We start from the raw sequence: 24128 nt of genomic DNA, 5'->3' as shown, positions 1-24128 counted from the left end.
ATATACACATACCAGTATGTCTGTGCGTAGATTGTTTTTTTATTTATCTGCAAATTGTAAATGCCTATTTATAATCCATAATTTGATTTGTCAGCCCATGTTACACCCTTTTCTTATTTTTTTTAATTTATACATATGTATTTTTTTTCTTTTCTTTTTTTCTTGTACCGTCATGTCTTTTTTCTTTTTCTACATGTCTGTATGTCTATTGTTAAACCGCAAAATAAAATATATAAAATAAAAAAAAATGAAAAAAATAGTCACTGAGAGTATCGGCATCCAGGCTCAGATCAAACTTAGTTGCAAATACACTTACCATCTTTGTTTTGACAGCTTGTATATTACTAGCCGTGCCAGTTCCAATTATGCCAGTCTTCTTTCGCTCGCGTTTCACCGTAGCTTGTGCCAAGCGAGGTTTAAGTTGAGTGGCAGAGTTTTCTGGCACCGACTTCAAGGCGACGTCCTTCCCTCACCACAACGCTCCATGGGGGAGACTGTGATTGTCCTGAGGCCCAATCCAACAGAGTAGCTGTAGCTGTAGCTGTAGGCCGCCCCGGATTGTTGTCGATGGTTTCAGCGGTTGTTGCTGACATCCGACCGTCAGCGGAGTCCGTGGTAGGAGGGCCGCGCGGCGTCTCCGTAGCGGTCAACCGGTCATCAAGGGCAGCAGTCACCGCCCGCAAAACTCAAGGGTTCTTTTCATACAGCAAATGCCATTATTTATTTGCTCCATTCTCCCTAGAAGCGCCGAAACATCTGTGTGGTTGAATGACACAGGAGATAGTGCGAGACAAATCTTGGTATATCCTCTCCGCACTCGTTTAGCACTTTCAGGCACATTTTTACGTTGTTAATATCCTTTTGTGCACCTTTGTGAGAGACACAGTGTTGGGAGGACAGACCTCAGATAGTATCTTCTTTGGGGATTCTGTCCGCTCAGAGCTGAAACGGTGTGTCACCAGCAAAACAATTTCCTCGTGACTCAGGGTTCTCATCTTGACCACAATAAAGTTCAGTCGTTCATCTTCTACTATCACTTTACCATCAATTCATCCTTTTTTCCTTTTGTTTATTGGCCATTTTGGGTGAGATGCCATCCCAATGAACCTGTGAACATCTACATGACTGAATTCAGTTTCGACTCATGCATTATTTTCAAGTCAGTTATGGCAGTAATACCTGAGAGGACATTTCTTACTGTGATAATGAGTACGCTGATTGATATCATTATGTAATGGTTTAATGGCTTTTATGCAACCAATGCAATGCAATGTACTGACTGTTTTCTCCAAAGTAATGTAATGGCATAGTAACCTTAGTAGCTTGGATGAAGCTGCCTGTTATATAAAATGAACTACACTGAACAGAAATATAAATGCAGCTGCATGCGAGGGTTTTTGTCCCAGCTCACATAAAAGATCCCAGACTTTTTCCATGCACACAGAATGCTTATTTCACAAATTTGTTTACGTCCCTGTTTGCGAGCACTTCTCCTTTGCCAAGATAATCCATCCACCTAACAGGTGTAGCATATCACGATGCTGATTAAACAGCGTGATCATTACACGGGTGTGTATTGTGCTGGTGGCAATAAAAGGCCACTGTAAAATAAAACAAACTGCCACAGATGTGTCAGGTGTTGAGGGAGCGTCCAGTTGGCATGTCGACCGCAGGACTGTCCACCCGAGCTGCTGCCAGAGAACTGAATGTTCATTTCTCCACCCTAAGCCGCCTCCGATGTCGTTCCAGAGAGTTTGGCGCTACGTCCATCTGGCCTCGCCACCGCACAGCGTGTCGCCATGCCAGCCCCGGGGCCGCGACCGACGGCTTCTTCACCTGTTGAATTGCCTGAGGCACCTGAGGCCGCAGCCACCCAGGCGGCTGTGGAAGTTGTCGGTTTGCACAAATGAAGAATTTCTGCATAAACTACCGTCTCAGGGAATCTGCAGGATCGTGACCTGACTGCGGTTTGGCGTTGTAACTGACTCAAGCGGGCAGTCACTTACCTTCATTGGCCACTGGCATGGAGTGTCCTCTTCCGATTCCTCTTGAGTCCAGGTTTCAACTGTACCCAGCAGATGGCAGACGGGTGTATTTGGCATTGTGTGTGTGTGTGTGTGTGAGCGGTTTGCTCTCATCGTTGTGAACAGAATGCCCCATGATGGCAGCGGGGTGCATTTTAGTGCATCTTATTGATGGCAATTTGAATGCACAAAGACACCGGGATAAGAGCCCGAGGTTGAATTGTCGCGCCGTTCATCTGCCACCATCGCCATGTGTCAGCTTGGTAATGCACGGCCCCGCCTGAGTTTATATGAGAGCAGTTGGCAACACCAGGACAGTCGGCAGGAGAAATAAGTGAATGGCAGACCGCAGGGAAGCAGACAAAGAGAGAGGAATGGCTGGTAAGGTGGGAGTTAAGGGGGGTTGTAGGCCATGCTGAATAAACGGGTCTGAATTTATATTACTAACACAGTGTGTGATTGCCTGACGATGGCAGGAAGCTCGGTGAGCGATTCGTCCCTCTGAACCCGGCCGTGAGATGATCCAGACATCCATGATGTCCCGGCCCCCAATCATCTCCTCTGCTTCACAGTCTAATAAAGACTAATGTGTTTGCCGACATCAGCTCGCTCTCATTAGCGTGATTAATTGCCTCCTTGGTTTCAGTAAACCGTATGAGCTGTATTCCAATTTATTCAGGCGAAATTAACCAATCATAATTAAACACTGTGATCTTTTCTCTCTCACCTTTCCTCGCGCAAGCTCTCCTCGCGCACAGGGCAAATGTTGGTCGGTTAATTTCGCCTCGCCTCCTTGTCATTAGGAGGCCGACGCGCGTGTCACTTTGTGCCGGGTGACGGTTCATACCGGCCCGAATCAATCTTTTGCCGGTCAGTTCATAATGGGCTGATTTATTGCAGGAGCATACGGAGGGGACGGCTTGCCCTTTCCTCACAGCGTGACGCCAACCTTACGGAGCCCTTCAGGCCTTGTTGCAATGTCAAACTTTACAGTGTGTAGGGCAACCGCTCTGCAGCACGGTGAGCACAACGGTGAGAAATGGACGCTCGACCACTACTGGTATTGTACGGGCTGAGAGAGAGAGAGAGAGAGAGGCCACATCCACACTAATACGTTTTCATTTTAAAACGCATAACTTTTGCTACGTTTACGCCTAGCGTCCACACTACTCTGGCGTTTTCGGACCCCTAAAACGGAGACTTTTGAAAACGCCGCTGACCCCGTTTTAGTTCGAAAACTCCGGGGGTTGCGTTTTAGTCTGGACGGGCGGAAACGGAGACTTTTGAAAACGATGACGCAGACGCCCGCGTTCGCTTCCTGATTGGGTCTTATCAGTCACGACGTGTCCTCATACTTACATACCTGATGCTCGTGTGTTACTTTCAGTTAACAGTTCCACCTCGTCGTCGTTTCCAAGCAAAGAAATCTCTGGTCGTACTTTTCGCCCGTTGCTGTTCTTCCTCCGTAGTATTTTCTGCAACTAAGCAACCAACCGCAGAGTAGACAATCTGCTTCCTGTTTACACCGGCACGCGCATGCCCAGTGTACGTGAACGGTCATGTGATATGCGTTTTCAGGCGTGTTCGTATGGACGGAGATTATTTCTGAAACGCTCGTGTGGACGGAGATCGTTTTCGTGTGGATGTGGCCAGAGAGAGTCAGACATAAACAGAGAGAGAGAGAGAGAAGGGAGCCTTACATAACATCACATATAGGTGTGAAGCCTGGGATGGAAGGATGGAGGGATTAGGTTTAGTTTGACGGAGACAGAGACAGAGAGAGAGAGAGAGGGATACAGAGAGAATATGAGAGACAAAGCAGGCAGCTGCACACAGCATCACTAACAGCAGTAAAGACTAGAACAGGAGGGATTAGGTGGAGGTTGGAGTGTGGTTATTTGCACAAATGATCCTCGTATAGAGCCCCTGCTCCAAAGTCAAACACTAAACCTCGATCCTAATGCAGCGCACCGGACATAATGATTACAAATGGAGGAGGTTGACCTGTATGTGCAGCGCCTGAGCCGAATGAAAGAGAGATACAGCAGCTGGTGAATGAGGGAAAGGGACAGAGTCAGGATTTGGTAGTGACAACTGAATTTATGAATGAGAGTGAATGTGTGTATATGTATGGTACACATTGGCTCTGGCCATATAATAGTGAAAACTATTACAGAAAGGCGGTGTCGCTCTTGTTGCTGTGATCCCTCGGTGGTGCGTGTGTGTGTGTGTGTGTGTGTGTGTGTGTGTGTGTGTGTGTGTGTGTGTGTGTGTGTGTGTGTGTGAGTCGACTGCAGCCGGTGGCCTGATGTGTGTTTCTCTCTGACCTTCAGCTGTGTTTGTTTTGATGAGGAGAATATAGCAAGGTGGCATTCATTTGGTCTTTCTCATCTCAGGAACGATTTAGATGAGATGAAGTGTGTGCGTGTGTGTGTGTGTGTGTGTGTGTGTGTGTGTGTGTGTGTCCAGCTGTCTGCTTGAATCAGGCCTGCCTCCCGAGAGAAGCCAGCAGCTAAAGAGACAACTGCTGCCAAACACCATCAAGACAGAAGGAGGGAAAGGAAAGAACAGAGGGACGGGAGTAAGGGTAGAAGGGATGGAGGGAAGGACAAAAAGAGGAAGGAAAGGAAGGGAGGAAGGAGCTAGGATGGGAGGGAGGGAGGGAGGGAGGACGGGAAAGATGGAAGAATGACTGAAAAGACGAAAGGAAAGAAAGGGAGAAATTATGGAAAAAAGGAGAAATTTCGGAAAGGATGAGGGAAGAGAGGAAAGGAAAGAAGTGAGGGAAGAGGAAGGAAGAAAGAAAAGGACAGAAAAGGGGGAGGGAGGAAGGAAGGATGAAAAGATTAAGTAAGGGAGTAAAGCAAGTAAGGAGGAAAAGAAGAGGAAAGAAGGAAGTAAAAGAAGAAGTGAGAGGAAGGAAGGATAGAAGAAAAGGAGGCAGAAAGGAAGAATGGATGGATTGAAAGAAGAGAGGGAGAAAGGAAATAAGAAATGGTGACGGGAGGGAAGGAATGATGAGGAAGGAAGGAAAAGATGGAGGAAAGGAATGTGGGAAGGAGGAAGAAAGGAGGGATGGAAACTGGAGGAAAGAAGGAATGATGAAGGGAGGAAGGAGTGAAGGAATGAAACGGAGGAAGCAAGGAAGACTGTATTAGACTAATTCACTGTAAACGCCATTTCTGTTTACTCTGTTTACAATAACCAGGAATATGAAAACTCTGAACATGCTATTTAGGATATAAGAGATATTAACCAGTGTATTCTGGCTTGTAAACAACATAAACTTTTTATTTTTGGGTTTGGCAAAGAACACAAGCGCCGTTTCCATGGAATCACGAGCATCAAAATAACGAGCCACTAATGAACACAGCAGGAAAACTTTCTCCATGTATTCAGGTATATAAGGTACACAGGTACAGACAAAAATGGTTTCTGATCATTCCTTGGAAACGCCAGATCCCAACTAAGACTTTGCCGGGATAAAGCCCGGGACAGACAGAAGGGGTCAACAAACACACCTGTTGTTCTCAATGGCTGCAGGCAAACTAGAGGCATTGGTCGTGGGTCTGAGGCCACATCCACACTAATACGTTTTCATTTTAAAAAACGCATAATTTTTCCTACGTTTACGCCTAGCGTCCACACTACTCCGGCGTCTTCGGACCCCTAAAACGGAGACTTTTTGAAAACGCCGCTGACCCCGTTTTAGTTGGAAAACTCCGGGGATTGCGTTTTAGTCTGGACGGGCGGAAACGGAGACTTTTGAAGACGATGACGCAGACGCCCACGCTCGCTTCCTGATTGGGTCTTATCAGTCGCGACGTCCGCCTCGACCGCCTTATACTCGTGTGTTACTTTCAGTTAACAGTTCCACCTCGTCGTCGTTTCCAAGCAAAGAAATCTCTGGTCGTACTTTTCGCCCGTTGCTGTTCTTCCTCTGTGGTATTTTCTGCAACTAAGCAACCAACCGCAGAGTAGACAATCTGCTTCCTGTTTACACCGGCACGCGCATGCCCAGTGTACGTGAACGGTCATGTGATGTGATGCGTTTTCAGGCGTGTTCGTATGGACGGAGATTATTTCTGAAAACGCTCGTGTGGACGGAGATCGTTCTCTGTCCCCCTTTTCTTTCTTCCTTCCTCTTCCCTCACTTCTTTCCTTTCCTCTCTTCCCTCATCCTTCGCGAAATTTCTCCTTTTTTCCATAATTTCTCCCTTTCTTTCCTTTCGTCTTTTCAGTCATTCTTCCATCTTTCCCGTCCTCCCTCCCTCCCTCCTCCCTCCCATCCTAGCTCCTTCCTCCCTTCCTTTCCTTCCTCTTTTTGTCCTTCCCTCCATCCCTTCCTGTTTACACCGGCACGCGCGTGCCCAGTGTACGTGAACGGTCATGTGATATGCGTTTTCAGGCGTGTTCGAAATGGATGGAGATTATTTCTGAAATGCTCGTGTGGACGGAGATCGTTCTCATTTTAAAATGCCGTTTTAAAACGAAAACGTATTAGTGTGGATGTGGCCTGAGAACTTGGTTCAGTTTCGGAGAGCCGATGTGGGGAACAGACCTCCAAGGGTTAGTTTCTGACGTCCATGAACTGCAGGAGCGACCAGCTGATCTTCTGTTTGTCTGTTTGTCCTCCTGTGTTGATGCAGTGGGCACTGGTGGCATCTTCTGCCACATATCAAAGCCCTGTCTGTCCAGGGCTTTAGGCTCACATTCAGAATATTGATGAGCATGTAAAGGCTCTCAGAGAAGAGAGTCCCATCCTCCATCCGCCCTATTTGGAAGTGACAAATCAAAACTGCGAAATACAGTCCTGTCCAGAGAAAGCTGGACTCACCCACATTAGATCTTCTCCTCTCTTGTCCCTTTGGTATGAAGTGATCACAGACCGGCCGGGCTGGTAAATTGGTTGGTGCTGTGTAATGACATCACATTACAAGATTTCTGGGAATTGAAGTTCAAAAAGTTTGATTGATCTGCCAGAGCAGAAAGACTTAGATCTTCAGGAGTTAATGATTTCTGCCCAGGGCAAATTGTGAAGCAATTGACCTTTGACAAATATTTAAAATTTGAGAAAAGCTTCTTTCTTGAATGAATGAATTTCTGTATATTTAACACACTGAATTAAATGATTTGTCTGATTCTGCCTCTGATTCTAGTTAAAGAAAGGGCTGTGACCTGTTTTGACCTTTCACTGACGCAGGACAAATCACCTGCTCGTTCCAGGATGTTTGTCCCGCATCAGTAAAGCAGCACTTTCCTTCAGTTTGTCAGGTTGATTCATTGCTCCTGCAGTGTAACTTTCTGCCTGTAATGTCTGCATTCAAAATGTGAAAATCCCACAGGGGAGAAAAGTGAGGGGAAGAAAACTTTCTCTGCATAGGTAAGAGTGGTTCGTGATGTAGAGGCCTTGAGGGAAGTGTACAAATTTTGTGTTTATACAGCGGTAGCCATTAAAACAAGTCCCCTATCCTGCAACTATCCTGCAACTATCCTTCACTGGTAACAGCCACTGCAGCCTATTCTATCTCAAATGCTGTAAATAGAGCTGGATAGGTATATTTTGTGGGAAAATACCAGCATTTCTGGGTCCATTTTGTTGTATTTTAACTGGCTGAACAGAGACGTAGCGTCACCTCGAGGTATTTCCAGCAGAAAATGTTTCAGCGATCTGAAACATCAGCGGTAAACGTCAGGTTTTGGTGTCAGTCCCTCAGAATCAAAGAGCGAGGGCTTCTTTCTAGAGCCGCCATTTTGCACCGAGAGACGTTCAACAATCATACAGGGAGAAATCCATCGTAGAAGAGGAGAGAGACCAGTTTCTCCACCCACAGGAGCCTCAATTCAGAGCAAAGAGTGCAGCAGCGATCATAGACATGAACGCAACAAGTCCACGTCCGTTCTCTGGAGGTTGTCCAAAGGCATTCTGGGAAATGAAGGAACTCCCTGACTGAAGTAGATGAGGCAGGTTGAGGGAAAGTGCGTACCACAGCCAGGGAAATTACAGCAATTCACAAAATAACTTCTAGAATGCACTGAACGCAATGCAATGTGTTCCTCCTACCCGTCTTCACCTCCCTGTGTCTCCTGCTCCCTCCCCTCCCTCTCTCTCTCTGTGCAGAGCACCTAAAGGTGGCCCTAGAGGAGTACATGGTGCGGATGCCCAAGGTTCGCATCCTGCGGACCAAGAAGAGGGAGGGGCTGATCAGGACGCGCCTGCTGGGAGCCGCCGCCGCCAAGGGAGAAGTCATCACCTTCCTGGACTCCCACTGTGAGGCCAACGTCAACTGGCTGCCTCCCCTGCTGGGTGAGACACACACACACACACACACACACACATACCTCACATACACACTCACATACCTCACACACATACACGCTCACATATACAGTCTTGTTACTGCTGGGTGAGGGATACACACCAGCTTGCTCTCTCTATCACAGATCTAATCACTTGCACACACACACACACACACACACACACACAATGAGACTAACATCAACTGGCTACCTACCTTGCTGGATGAGGGACACACACTCACATACCTCACATACACACAAATACACACTCTAGTCTATAACCTTGCTTAATTGTGTTTTTTTACTGTGTGCTTTTACTGTAAATCCTGTCTGGACAATAAAGCTTTTGAACTGAATTGAGTCTGACACCCATCTGCCTCTCTCCCTCTCTCTCTGTCTCTCTCTCCCTCCCTCTCTGTCTCTCAGACCGAATCGCCCAGAACAGGAAGTCCATCGTGTGCCCGATGATCGACGTGATCGACCACGACAGCTTCGGCTACGAGGCGCAGGCGGGGGACGCCATGCGGGGGGCGTTCGACTGGGAAATGTACTACAAACGCATCCCCATCCCTCCGGAGCTGCAGCGGGACGACCCCAGCGAGCCTTTTGAGTGAGTGCAGGAGAGGAAGTGCAACATACTGGAGAACAGGGGCGGAGTCAGGGGCCATTCATGATCTGAACTGAGAACGCATGGTTAAGGAAACAGAACGTGAACTGAATTGGAATGACAGAAAACACGATTGAATTCCAGTAAATTCCAGTAAATTCCACTTCTGAGAGAGTTTGTCTCGACTTGCTAAACATTATGAATCAAATAAAAGACAGTTCAACAAATCAAATACATTCAATCACAATGTAGATAGATATAATTTTATTAATGTGTCACTCCTCAACAAACAAGTCAAACAAAGCAACAAACACAATAACCCAAAAAAGAAAGTTGAGGACCACTCAAGAGTTATGAGACACAGGCTAAAAACAATACACATAAAAAAAGATACTAGAATATATATATATATATATATATATACACATATGTATATACATACATACACACAAATATATACATTCGTACAGATACATTGATACACATATACATACATACACACACACATACAAAAAATGTATGCATTACCATTACATGTCATGCATCAAATACCACCTGAAAGGTCCCTTTAACATTTTATGATATTCAGTATTGATAATATATAACACTATGTGTAATCTCAGATATGTGGTAAGAAAAAACAAAAAAAACATGGAATTTCATTGAATTAAATTAAACTTTCAGAAATTCCCATTAAGTTCCAGTTCAATTGGGAGTTAATTCATTAATTGAGCCCAACCCTGATTCCTGTATTGTAACGAAACTAATGTCCAACTCTTTCACCTTCATATTTCTGAGGCTCCAGTGCAGTCGCTCAGTCGCCAACTGTAGAGGGCTGTTGTTGAATTTGGCAGCTCCCACACACTATATTATACTGTCGCAAGGGAATTGAACTTGTACTGTAGTGCAGCTGAAGTCGCATAATGAAGCTCGCGTCAGTTCAGGTGGGACACGTTAGTCACGCGCCCCACATCAGCTGACAGTCAGCTGATCCAGACGAACACTAACTCTGCGTGACACTTCAAACGCAGCGGTGTGTTTTAGCTGCCAACTGCTCGTTCCTCCCTGCGGTTCCTACCTGCCAAAACGCCGCTCTGTTCCTCTCCTGCTCTCTTATTAATCATACTTGCGGTGGCACCTCTTGCCTCGTGCATTATGTATATTGCGTTTGTCGATGATACGCGTCTGCTGGGCTCTGTTCTCTGCGCCCCTGCGGGGGGGGGGGGGGGGGGGGGTTTCCACCGCGCTCCCCGCCGAATCTTTAGGACGCTGCTGGGAGTGTCCCGAGCGGAGAGACGCCCCAGAGAGCAGAACCTGCACCGCCAAATACAACTGTGTCACCGCTCAAACCATAATAATGGTTTTAACTTCATGATGACAGGCCTACCGCTGCCGTCAGACCGAAGCCTCTTATCTACACAAAGACACGTTTTCAGGAAATTTTCAGGAACTGACAAGCATCCAATTTAGAATTTGAAAGGACTCTGTGGAAGTTGGTGAACTTTAACGTATAAACAACCGAGTTAAAACAGTCACTTTAAAGGAGGGGTATCATTTGCTTTTTCAGCTATTTTATATAATTACCTGGTGTCTATAAAATACATCTGTTAAGTTTTTTTCAGTAAAAATCATTTAGTTATAGCTTTAGCTATTCACTTCCCAGTGTTTGTTTCCCACCTACAAGAAAATAGGTCGTTTTACATAAGCAGCTTCTTATGCTAATGAGCTACAGCTCTGATTGGCTGGCCATTCCGGAAAGCCCGCCCTCCTCTTAGCGCTGATTGGTCGATTTCAGACAGTCCAGTGTCTACATAGAAAATGGAGAAAATCTGACTGGCTTGTACAAGGGGGCGTGTTTTATAGTCGGTGACTCTGGGGAAACAGCACAGTAACATGAACTTCTATTTTTTTTTTTACTGTGATTACTTTGAACCTCCAAGTACCAAAATCACCATAAATACTAAGAATTGCCACATACTAGGATACCCCCCCCCCCCTTTAAAAAAGAAAAAACTGTGTGTGATGAGGTTTTCATTTGACTGTGACTATGCATCACACCTTCAATGTGCCCTTGAGCAAGGCACATTCCCCACAATGCATCAGTGGAGTTACTCACTGGCCAGCTGGAGAAGACTGTGGTTATATTGGGCATTTTCTCAGAGAGTGAGAGCGTAGTTGGCACTGTGAAAAACGAGCATGGGTATATAAATGTTACACATAATTTCTGCACTAATAAACTCAATACTTATATGCAACAATATAATTAGGATAGGGAAAAACCATCATTCAGTGATCTGACAAACAGAATATTCACTTTTCAAATAAATAAAATGTTGGCCATATATTACAGGTTTAATGCCTTGTAAAGGGAGGTGTAAATAAATCTAATGAAGCCATTTTCCATATTTTCGAAGCCAAACGCTCCATTTATGAGCCCTGGGGATCCTCTGTTTGTAACAAAAATGTTTCCTCATGTTGGGGTGCCAGATTTTTCGGGAGGCCTGGAAAGATCTACAGTAGGTCTCATCAGCAGGGAGGAAGAGAGACCGAAGCAGGAGAAATGAGCTGCAGAACAATCAGAATCAATCCTTATCTCTTTTATTAGTTTGCTTTTCTTTCCCAGTGAAATGACCATCAGTGCAAATCCAATTTGGGTCGAAAAGCTTTTCATTTTCATTCTGATTGACTTTGCCGCAGTGTGGAATGAGACACGGGATAGAATGAGACAGTGTCGTGACAAAATGCATCAAATGTATGTCCTGACTTATTACTGGAGAGCCTGGCACAGTAGACCACAATGTGTGTGTGTGTGTGTGTGTGTGTGTGCATATTTGTGTGCAAGTATGTGTCTAAAGCCCTTTCCGAACGGCATTAGTATCACCAGGGAAAGCCGGAAAATTGATTTCGCCCTTGCACACACCGACCATTTCAGTCCGTCAATCATCCGGACGGTAAAATAATTTACTGGGGGACTGTGGGTAATCCAGGGAGCCGCCGCGCAACATCATCCACCGTACAGCAGGACAGGCAAAACTCTCTTTAAGTGACGCGGCTGCATCACCTCTGGTTATACGGGCCTCGTAATCCACATGCCGGCCGCACAAGTCGCTAATCGCTTAAAACTCCAATCAGCAGACTCCCCTGGGTGATGCCGATTCTGTCCGGAGAGGTCTTAAAGGATAATTCGGGTCATTTTCAACCTGGGCCTATTTTTCCCCCATCATGATGATTGATTGTGTCGAAAATGTGATCACTTACTCCGACCTGATCGCACACAAATACGTCAAATGAACACGACTTGTTAATGCCTGTGATTGAAAGACTAGCATGACATTTAAGTCATAATAGTCAATTTGATGCTTTTTTAGCATTGCTCACACACTATTTTGCTTTTGTTTATTTTGCTTGCCTCTCTCTCTCTCTCTCTCTCTCTCTCTCTCTCTCTCTCTCTCTCTCCCTCTCCCTCTCTCTCTCTCATCACCATCACTCTGACTGCTTTCAATTATTTATCTTTTTATGTCATGCAAGTGAAAACATGTGGAGAAAACAACACAATTCCCATCGCTGCTTCGCCAGATTCGCTCATGCAGAAGTGCTTTGTTCACTCTCAAATGGTTTCACTTTTGCATTATGAAAATTTCAAACTATAAATAAGTGAATCGGTCTCTCTCGGGAGCGATGATGAAGACAAAAACAAACAAAGCATTCCTGTGGCCCTGTAATGATTGTGTCAGATGGAGGGCTGCTAGGGCAAGAAACAACAGAAAAGAAGAAGAAAAGAGAAGTAGAGAGGATTTTGTACTCGTTCTCCTAGACTTGAAGAGGGGGAAACTGCAGAAACCTGTCTGTTAGTGTGCAGCTCTGCTCAGTCCTCATCAGGCAGGAAGCCCCAGAGTGTTTCTCAGGCTGACAGTACAGTAGCTGCCCTGTTCGCCTTTAATTGATCCTCCTAAGGGAAGACACTTCCTGCTGGCTGCCTGCCTCCAATTTACACCTGATGAAAAGGGCTGGTTGCCATGACGACCCGGTGTGAGTCGTCGTATTTCTGTCCTCATGAGGACCCGAATGTCTTCACGAGCATAGAAAGATGAAGAAAAATCCTCTCAAGTGAGGACGTTCTGCCGCTCCTCGCTTTAATAAAAGGTGTTAGTTTAGGGCTGGGGGTCGGGATGAGGATTAGGATCAGGTTTAAGGTTTTAGGATTTGGGTTTAGGGTTAAGATTAGAAATAGGTTTGAGTTGCAGTGGAGAGGGTTTGGGAATGAATGTAGTCGATAAAGATTCTCACAAGTATAGTGCGATAAATGTGTGTGTGCTCCTTCTGCCTCAGGTGTGCAATAGCTAACAATCAGGCACACACACACACACACACACACACACACACACACACACACACACACTCACTGGCCATACAGCAGCTGACAACCTCCCCACCCTTGTCTCTCTCTCTTAAATTCATATCTGCTTTATTAACAAGACAGACAGGAACTACAGTATGTTGCCAAAACATTTGCAAAGGATAAAGTCAAATAAATAATGGATAATAGCCAAACAGTTCTACAGATTCTGCACATAAACAATGGCATTTAAAAGCATAGTAGCATATAAAAGCAATTCAATACATTCAATATAGTTGAAGTCAATATGTAACAATATAGGACATTGGGAGGGATATGGCTAGCCTGGTAAGACCATCCTGATCACGTGACCTCACATTCTGTTTCGCTCCACGGATCAGTCTGGACTTCCAGCCGCCCACATCGATTTCAGTGGGCGGGAGTACTCGCCTTGACAGACAAACTCCTTCAGCCAATCAGCGAATCCAAATTCAAATCCAGTCGTAAGAACGGCGAAAACGTCTTTTCCGCCGAGAAACTCCGCTAGTGCGTACTCTTGTTCTTGTTTAATTGTTGTTGTTGAGTCTATTTCTGCAATAACTGCACTTATGGCTGTGTTTACTCTACTAACGTTAACGTTACCGCTCGTTGCTTCGGGAGACGCCGTTACTGTTTTGCCAGCGGCGGCCTGTATTTCACGTCATCAACTACGACGCAGTCCCTGATTGGCCCGGTTACATCATCAACTACGACGCAGTCCCTGATTGGCCCGGTTACGTCATCAACTACGACGCAGTCCCTGATTGGCCCGGTTACGTCATCAACCACGACGCAGTCCCTGATTGGCCCGGTTACATTGGAATTTCAGGAAATCGATGTGGGCGGCTGGAAGTCCAGACTGATCCGTGGAGCGAAACAGAATATGAGGTCACGTGATCAGGATGGTCTTACCAGGCTAGGATGGGGGAGCACTAGATACAAACTTTTGCAGCAAGACTGATCTCCTGTTCTGCATGGTATCAACATTACTGGTCTCTCCCATTCTCTCTGTATCTCTCTCCATCAAACTAAACCTCATCTCTCCATCCTTCCATTCCAGGCTCCACACCTATACGTGATGTCATGTAATGCTCTCTTCTTCTCTCTCTCTCTCTCTCTCTCTCTCTCAGTCTCTCTCACTCACTCTGTCCCCACTGCTCAGTAGCAGTGCAGTCTGTCCTCGGTGTCCTGAGGAGAAGCTGCTCAGTTGAGGCAGGAGGTCCCGCTGCTCTCCTGAGCTGGAGGACTGTTCTGTGGTTTGTTGTGTCAGTCAGGAGCCACAGCGGTGCGGACGGGTTAATTGGCTCTGCGCTGTTCAGAGCGTCTTCGACGGCGGAGCGAGCGCGGGGCGACGCACGGGCGAAAGACGAGCCTGCGGGGTGCCGGGAGGGCCGGGCGCCGAAACACAAATGAAACCAAACGGGTCCAACGTCTGTTGCCAAGAGTGAGAGAGGCTCATGGGATTTATAGTGCTGTGTCAGTCCACTGGGGAAAAACCTGGAGCATAGAAATAAAGCAGCAGGGTCTCTCTCTCTCTCTCTCTCTCTCGGCATGAATGTATTTTATTAACCTCGTCTCTTTCGTTCTCTGCACAACATTGTGAGCCAGGAAAGAGAATCATTGTTGTTGTCTTAATCATAGTAGGAGGATTAAAATGAGGAGCTACTGCAGGGTCTCTCTCTCTCTCTCTCTCTCTCTCTCTCTCTCTCTCTCTCTCTCTCTCTCTCTGAATGTCACAACAACGATATTGCCAAAGGGTCTAAGAACAAGGAACTAAAAAACATACAGTTCATCTAACAACAGAGTAAATAGTGAATACATTACTAGGTAAAGCAAAATCAATTCAAGCAAGAGCATTCAGATAGTAAAAGAATTATCTCTCTCTCTCTCTCTATCTCTCTCTCTCTCTCTCTCTCAGAGGGCGAGTAGCGGCGCAAATAAATAATCCCACCCAAGGAGCTTTGTTATGTCAAGCAAGACTGGGTAATTAGTGTGATTGTGTACAATTTCATGTTTGATTAGCCAGCAGAGCAGAGAAGGGCAACCAGTCTGCATGTTTTCATTCCTACCAAAACACTGCAGCAGGTGATTTTTACTGATAAACTCACCTTCAACCTGCGGGAAAGACAAGCTAGTGGAATTCTAAAATATCATGTGATTGGTTGTGTTGCCTTATGAAAAAAAGTGTCTGCAATTCCTTTTCCGGTTTGTTGTCTTTGTTTCCATCTCCATGCCATAATCTCGTGGTCGACTCTTGAGTTTTTCAGAGTATATCTGCACCTTCATGACCGATCCAACTCCTTCAAATCTTCTATTCCCTCAGCTCTGTGTGACTCTTAGAGAGAGAGTAGAGTGTAAATGAACAACATAAAACCGCAGCGAGTGCACAGACATTTGTATGTGGCGCCGTGTTCCACTGTTTTTCTATTTCGGGCATGTGTGACTTTGTAAGTAGTGTACCGCTGCCTTTGGGTGGGGTTGGGATATGGACCCTGGGGTTTCAAAAGAAAAGGTAGTGTGTAAGTGCGGACCCACGTGACAGCTGTTACCTGTGACACACCGCAGAATCACCCCGAAAGGTTCAAACGTTTCACACTGTTGGGAGCAAATGTTTTGCACCATAGCAAAGCGGTTTGAACGTGCCCCAGGCGAGCGTGAGGGGTGATAGGGGGGTGGAGGGGGGTGGAGGGGGGGTAAAGCAACAAACCAATATTTACAGTATTCTGTGCCATCACCGCACGGCCATCTTGGTCGGAAAATAACAGGTGATTGTAATAAATTGACAGGTGATTAGAATGAAATGACAGCCACAGCCAATGAGCTGTGTGTGGTAAAGCACCATATTGGTAGGAAATGCTTGTGACATCATGGGAATACTCTGAATAGTGGATAGTCATAATATTAACTAGACATATACAGTAGCAAGTTTGAATAGTGGATAGTCATAATATTAACTAGACACATACAGTAGCAAGTTTGAATAGTGGATAGTCATAATATTAACTAGACATACAGTAGCAAGTTTGAATAGTGGATAGTCATAATATTAACTAGACACATACAGTAGCAAGTTTGAATAGTGGATAGTCATAATATTAACTAGACATATACAGTAGCAAGTTTCCAGGACAAAATGCTTCACAAATCAAGATGTCTGATGTCTCTTTCTCTCCCGCTCTCTCCATTTCCATCCCTTTCTGTCTCGTTAAAGTCATTTTGCTGCCGTTTCATTTTTTTTCTTCTTCTCCCGAACAATTACTTATTGAATTCTTGTAAAGAAGAGCAGCAGCATTATGGAGCGTGTTGTTACACTGAGAGTCGGCAGAAGTGGAAAAGCATTGTGAACATTTGAATACAATGAATGAATGCAGTAAAGAAAGCGCATAAGGAACGCACGCAACTAACGACTGAGAACAAAAAGGTAAACACAAAAAAGCAAACGATCAATAAAAACATAAAGATAAGTAATAATGTAGAGATGTCTGTCTCTTTGTTGCTCTCCTCTGTGTCCCCTTAACTAAAGGATCTTTTAGCTGTTCCGGTTGTTTGTTGTTGTTTGTTGTTGTTTGTTAAGGGAGAGAGAGCGACAGTCCTTCAGCCTTTCATCTGTTCAGACGCTTTGTCTCTCTGTCTCTTCTTCTGTCTGATCAGAGAGATGACGGACAGATTTGATTTGTTATGAGGTTTGCGGTTTGCCGGTTTTGTCTGTGTTGTGTCTGTGTTGTGTCTGTGTTGTGTCTGTGTTGTGTCTGTGTTGTGTCTGTGTTGTGTCTGTCGATGACCATGTTTGTCTGGTTTTTTTTATGTTTTCGGGTTGTCCGTTGTCCCATTCTCGTGAACGCGATATCTCAGGAACGCCTTGAGGGAATTTCTTCAAATTTGGCACAAACGTCCACTTGGACTCAAGGATGAACTGATTAGAATTTGGTGGTCAAAGGTCAAGGTCACTGTGACCTCACAAAAGACGTTTTTGGCCATAACTCAAGAATTCATACGCTAATTATGACAAAATTTCACACAAATGTCGAATAGGATAAAATGATGAAGTGATGACATTTTATATCCAAAGGTTCAAAGGTCAACTTCACTGTGACATCATAATGTTTTGCTTACCACTGTAGCTGAGAAAACGATCTTGGGTCATTCTACAAAAACGGTGGAAGTGCTGCCACTTACTTTTGCAGACGCCAAAATCCTTTAAGTTGACCTAATAATCACAGTAATTATATATGTTCAATAAATAAAGACTGTCCTTGCAATGATAAAACAAAGTTTATCGGCGGAGGCATACAACCGCGAGGCGGTTATTTCTAGTTTACAATTAAATTCTAAATATTTGATAAAAAATATAGATAGATTTGACGCTTCGCTGAGAGGGGAAGGGTCTGAGAGTGGAAAGTGATACTACAGCTTAATGTAAATTTAATCCTTTTGTGTGTGTGTGTGTGTGTGTGTGTGTGTGTGTGTGTGTGTGTGTGTGTAGTTGTGATATGGATGCCTTTTGAACATTGGTGTGTACATGAGTGCACTGCATAATGTGCCGGTTGCCAATTCTGGACGGCCTTCACCAGATCCAATACACACACACACTGTCTTTGTTTTTGTTATGCAATTTTTGTTTTTAACTTCTCAAATCTGTATGATTTCACGTCACAGTAGAAAAAATTGCTAAAAGAGTGTGTATCCTATTGTATGTGTGTGAGAGAAAGAGAGAGAGCAAGCGAGCAAATACACAAATACAAAATTATCATACAAGATGTACTATGCAAGAAGTGTATGTTTGTATGTGGGTTCATATTCTGTGTGTGTGTGTGTGTGTGTGTGTGTGTGTGTGTGTGTGTGTGTCCTCCAGGTCTCCAGTCATGGCAGGTGGACTGTTTGCTGTGGACAGAAAGTGGTTCTGGGAGCTGGGAGGATATGACACGGGTCTGGAGATCTGGGGAGGAGAGCAGTACGAGATCTCCTTCAAGGTAAAAAAAAAACGCATGACATCACACATGACATCACACATTTAGTTAAATGACTGTTTGCATTCCCAGGGATGGGCAGTCTGCTGTCCATAGTATTTTTTTGCACTGTTCTTTGCCCTCTTGTCCATGCACAGTATGCATTTTAAATCCCTTTAAGTTGTCAATATGTTCTGCATCACTTTCATCAAGTCACAGGCCTGTACAGTATGTTTATATTACTTTACAATGATTCTGATTCTGATCAGGAGGCAGAAACTGTGCTGAACTGCGACACGCTGTGCCGCCTTCTGCTGTGCTATTTCATTCCTCTCCGTGTGCTTCGATATTTCATTTGGTTTCCTTTTATTAAGATCCCCATTAGCCGATATAGTACTGACAGCCAGTCTCCTGAGGTGAGAAGATTAACAGGCTCTCATGCTAATCCTTCCAACCAAACTCCTGATCCCACAGACAGCCAGGCCCTGCTCTCATGTGAGACAGAAGCACTTTATTCTCTGCTACAGTAAATGCAGACCAAGAGGGGGACAAATCTCCAGCTCACACAGCGACATACAGGAAGGACTTACACACACACACACATGGTACCGAGACAGCAGGGTCTCGCATACAGTGCAGGGCATGAAAAACATATGATACAAATTATATGTGGACTCTACATATCACTCTAGTGGATTGGAGTTTTAATTAACATTTCTCAGAGGCAGAAATAATCTCATAGATTGAGTTAAACCTCAAAGGAGCAGTTAGTTAGCTAACTGGCAAACTTGAATGGCAAAAGAAGGAACTTTGGTCAAAATATGAATAAATATAAATGATAATGACTTCTTTTTTCATTTATTCCTGATGTTGGAAGGTCAGCAGCTAGCTAATTATCTTACCTAGCTAGCTATAAGCTAATATAGCTAGTTTGAACTTGGAAGGTCAGCTAGGCTAACTAGCTAACCTAGATAACTTAGTGTGACTAGATTGTATTTTATTCAGTTAGTAGCAGAGCGTTGGCTTCATAATATTAGCTTCCTCCTCTCTTACCTCTTGTGTTTTTCACTGAGCTTCAGTCTTACGTTACTTGGCCAGAAAAACTGTGGTTCTTTGGCTCCGCCCACTGAGGTTTAACACAAAGAATGAGATTATTTCTGCCTCTGAGAAATGTTTGTATAACAAAAACTACAATCTGCATCACTCCACATACTGTATATACAAAAAGCATTTTATCATTATGTATGGCATACAGTCAACGCATCAAAGCAAAACTCAAAATCAACCACAGAATTATTTGTTGCTGCTGTTACATGTGTGGGCATAATGTGAGACTCAGAAAGTTTCAAGGTTTCACACACTGGTGAGTGGGATGATCAATTAAACAGTGATGCCATTACTGTGGCAACTCACCTGCTTTCTGATGCTTGTTTCCATGACAACATCATCAAACAGTCTGTGGAAGCCAAAGTGGAACTAACTTCATGGTTGTTGATATGAGTGATGATTTTTCCTGAAGCTACCCATCTACCCATCACTAATGACACATCCACCTCATGCTTGTTATGAAGCTCTGGAGGACTTAATGATGCCAAACCAGGCTGCACAGATAAACATGTGAACCATCTGTGACTTAAGCAGCATATTGTCAAAGGTCAGTGAGATCAGTTTGTGTGGGAGACAGCACTAACCTTGAGACAGTCATATCACAACTGTAGTTATGTTGTGGGCAGAGTTAATGAATGCAAGTATTACCATGTATTATTCATGCGGTGTATGCGAAACTCTGACTGAACTGTAGAACTTTTTTTTTTTTTTTTTTTTACTATTTATAGTTATATACAAATAGAGACATCTCGAGTTTTTGTTGCACTTTTAATCGATGCAGGATTTTGTCTAGCAGCAATATGTATTATTCATGCGGTTGAAGTGAATTCTATTGTATTGCAGCTACACTCCATTAGCCTGAGCTGTAAACCCATGTGATCTGAGCTGCTTCTCATCTGCATGTTGCCCAACAGCCGCTGGCTCTGCGGAGTGAGACTCTGGTTGTAATGCACTGACAGTGACCTCAACACAGGGTCAGGCTTGTTAGATACACACACACACACACACACACACATATACACAGCTTGTAAACTGACGGTACCCATCCATAAATATATAGTTCACTAACACACACACAGCTCATTAACCTGTAGTGTGTGGAGCAGGTCTGAAATTATCAGCCGTCAAGGGCCGATAAAATTAGTCTTTGGCAGGAAAATCAGTGAGGTCCAAAATATAAAGTATAAATCAGCAAGGGTCGCCCGGTTACTGGCCGCCAGCTTATGAGGCGATAACATATAAAATGGCTCAGTTGCACACAGGCTTTGGTCTTTTCAAAGGCCTGTTTTCAAACTTTGCCCCAGCTGACCACTGTGCACACGTCTGCCTGTGAGCCAATCAAATCAAAGCGAAACAAAGGCTCTGTATCAAACAGGCTCCTAATTGGCTGCCTGTGACGCTGCTCTACACAAGGCGGTAGCGTCTAAACGTCTGCAGACTTTCCCTCCTGTTTCTCCATTGCCTGGAGGTTAACTAGCCAAACGTTAGTTGAAGTTATTCCCAGGTGACGAGTCATACTTCATAATGAATTACAAACAAGTGAGTGAGCAAGGTTTGAATGAGAGGGAAACGAGGAAGAACGCAAATCAGATTGGCTGTTGACAGATAATGATTGTTGATGAAGTTCAGACAGTTTTTTCTCAGTTGACCGAGTTTCCCTCGGCTCTATAGCAAATGAATGGACTTCTGGCGACTTGTTAATTGTTTTGCATTGTGAACGCATGTTAAATCTGCTCTTGTCTCTTTGTTGAATGTTTCACACACTACGTGATTCCAAACAGCAGATAGCATCGAACATGGCTAGAGTGGCATGTTTTCCATGAAAAATGTATAGGAATTGTTTTGTCCGTTACATCTTCTGTGTTGTCGTCTGTCATATGGGATTTTGCTGACACGGCTATTTCGATAGCAAGTTTCATGTCAGATCGAAATGTGGATTTAGTGTGTATGAGTTTGGGCCTTTCATTATAGCGCCCCCTTCAGGCCAATCAGTGTAATGGCATTTAAACAACAGAACATAGTGCCAAAATGCGTCATCCCTCCAAGTTACATCAAAATTGAACCAGTGGTGTCCGAGATATCATATTTGAAAAATGTTGACCTTTAATTATAGCGCCCCCGTTAGGCTAAGTTTCGTGTCAGTCCGACTTATGGCGTAGGAGTGAGGGCCTTTGAAAGTGAGAAATTTTTACCTTTAATTACATAATAATTTTAGTAATATTTTTAAAAACACAGCATCAAAATGCATCGTTCCTCCAAGTTTAATACACTGGAACACACAGTACAGTGCGTACAGTAGATGCATCATCATCCGTCGTTGCATCCCAACCCCACCCCAGGGTGCACCATCCCTCCATGCCTCTGGCTGCACTGCAAACAACCTGAAGGCAGAGGTCATGGCAGGTGGATAGTGAGCCCACACACACACACACACACAGCTCATACTTAGTGTACCCATCCATAAACATACAATTCAGTACAGTTCACACACACACACACATACTTTAGACTAACCATTGCCTTTTGACCTCAGGCGAATCTGTGTGTGTGTGTGTGTGTGTGTGTGTGTGTGTTTCGTCTACACCGTGACTAATGTATATTTCATGTTGTGTTAGCCTGTCTCGGTGCTCTGGAAGCCCCAGCAGCCCTCGCCTGCATCAAACATTCACCCAGCAGAAATCCCATTTACATATTAAAGCGCCGTACTCAGCTAAAACAATTTGAGAACAGCACCTGTCCCTCTCCGCTCCTCCAGTCCTCTCTCTCTCTCTCTCTCTCTCTCTCTTCGTTTGTTTCCTGTCTAAATCCCGCTTTTCATTTCCCCACCATCCGTTTTGCTATTGTCTAAAACAAAACAAAAAACGTCTTTGTCTCGCCTTTTGTGTCCCTAAGTCTTTCTTTCTTTTATTCATCTCCTCTCTTTCGTTCTCTGCACAACATTGTGAGCCAGGAAAGAGAATCATTGTCGTTGTCTTAATCATAAGGAGGAGGATTAAAATGAGGAGCTACTGCAGGGTCTCTCTCTCTCTCACGCTCTCTCTCTGTGTCTCTCTGTCTCTTTCTCTCTCTGTCTCTCTGTCCCTCTCTCTCTCTCTCTCTCTCACAGAGCATTGTAGCAGTAAATGCTGGTTTTGCATTTGTCCCTGTTTCGCTTTAATGATGCAAGAATAAGAGGATATTTAGTTATTTGTCTTCAATGAATGACATTTATTACTTGGTCTACATCAGTATTATAATTATTTACATTTTAGGCATTCAGATGAAAATCTTATCTAGACTGATTACAATGAGAGTAATGGTAAAATAGGCTTAAATTCCTGATCATCAACATTATGGGCAACCAGCAGTAAGGATCACAAGGCTACAGAAGCGACAACAGATGCCTAAAATGATCATGGAAGATGTGATAGGAAAATAAATTAGACCAAAAAAGGAGGAAAGGAAAGAGATAGAAATATTTTTAAACTTTAGACAAGAGCATATTACGTCCTTTGAATCCTGTTAAAACCTGTTTGTATAATTTCAACAACACATGGATGGTCAGAGAACACAAGCTTTCCGTTTCCTCATTGTAAAAAAGTTTTTGCAGACACTGGTTTTTGCCAAACAGTCCCACAGTACGAACACTGATAAAACACTGAGAGAGGCTGGCAGTGAATTTAACCGAGCAGCTCGTTCTTTCTCTCCGTCTCATCCAACCTTGCCGCTCAGCTGGAGTCAGGTGGGTGTGTCTCTCCATCCTCCTCCGCTATCCTCCCTCGCTTTCTCCCTTCTCTCTGTCAGTCTATCTCTATCTTATTATGTCTCTCGCTCTGAATGTGCTCCTCTCCCTCTCTCCCTCTCTCTCTCTCAGGATTCATAAGCCTGTTAAAATCACTGTACTTCACGCCACTTTCTTTTTGGCCATCAGCCTCCCACTCCCCCCCCCCGTCTTTGATGTTATCCTTCCCTCACCTTTCCACATCTTTCTCTCCTCCTCTTGCTCTCCCTCTTATCGTTCTCATATTCTTTTTTTGTCGCTGCTATCACTACATTCCTCGTGATTTCCCTTTCTCTTTCATATCTGTATCCCACCGTCCTCCAAAACAGATGTAGTCATCTAAGAAGTGGCACTTTTTTTTACTGCATGCTTGCTAAACTACTGCTGTACTTTGGCTCCATTCCCAAACTAGAATTGTTTGGAAAAGTCGGGTTTTGTTCTCTTTTCAACTGTCAGAAGTTACAAGGAATGGTCTGTTGACTAGCTGGTTGTGAGACTGATTCTACTGTATCTATCAAGAAAGGATGGTTAACAGTTTTATAGGTCCCATATGGTGTAAAAGCAGGACTCCCCTTGCCTCTGTGATTATAAAGGAGTTGGATGGTCTATCTAAACATGGTGAAAGTATCAAAACGCACGGTCGCCAACTAAATCCACACAATCCATATTAGAAAAGCGAGCCTCTAAACGAGCCGCTTGGACTTCCGTCACTTTGTGGCGTCACAAAGGTTCGCTCATTATCATTTTTGTAAGAAATAATAGACTAACAAAGTGTTTTTTTCAAAGCGGTTGAGCGGTTGTCATTGTTTATTAACCGGAGAGTTTTCCCCACCTGTAGCCGCCGGGCCGCGGCGTCTCACGTTTCACTCTTGAAGCGGTTAGCCAATCAGAACAGAGGGGTCGTTAATATTAATGAGCCTTAAAGACACGGCGACAGAAACAGCCTGTTCTTGGTAAGGCTCAGAGAGATGCTGGAAAATGAACGTGGAGAAATGGATTGAGAGTGTTT

General features: G+C 44.4%; 1 protein-coding gene across 2 annotated transcripts in view; it reads left to right on the top strand.

The window, feature by feature from the left end:
* Positions 1–24128, top strand: part of LOC139915640 (polypeptide N-acetylgalactosaminyltransferase 10-like) — a 101753-nt gene that overhangs the window by 70328 nt on the left and 7297 nt on the right. For both annotated transcript variants that reach the window (XM_071904308.2, XM_078286892.1), the window contains 3 exons: positions 8146–8331; positions 8751–8934; positions 18159–18276. In XM_071904308.2, coding sequence (XP_071760409.2) covers positions 8146–8331; positions 8751–8934; positions 18159–18276 — 488 coding nt within the window. The remainder of the gene's footprint in view (positions 1–8145; positions 8332–8750; positions 8935–18158; positions 18277–24128) is intronic.

The sequence above is a fragment of the Centroberyx gerrardi genome, chromosome 11 (genome assembly GCF_048128805.1).
Source record: "Centroberyx gerrardi isolate f3 chromosome 11, fCenGer3.hap1.cur.20231027, whole genome shotgun sequence".
Lineage (NCBI taxonomy): Eukaryota > Metazoa > Chordata > Actinopteri > Beryciformes > Berycidae > Centroberyx > Centroberyx gerrardi.
The sequence above is the reverse complement of the archived record's forward strand: the minus strand, read 5'-3'. Positions and strand labels throughout refer to the sequence as shown.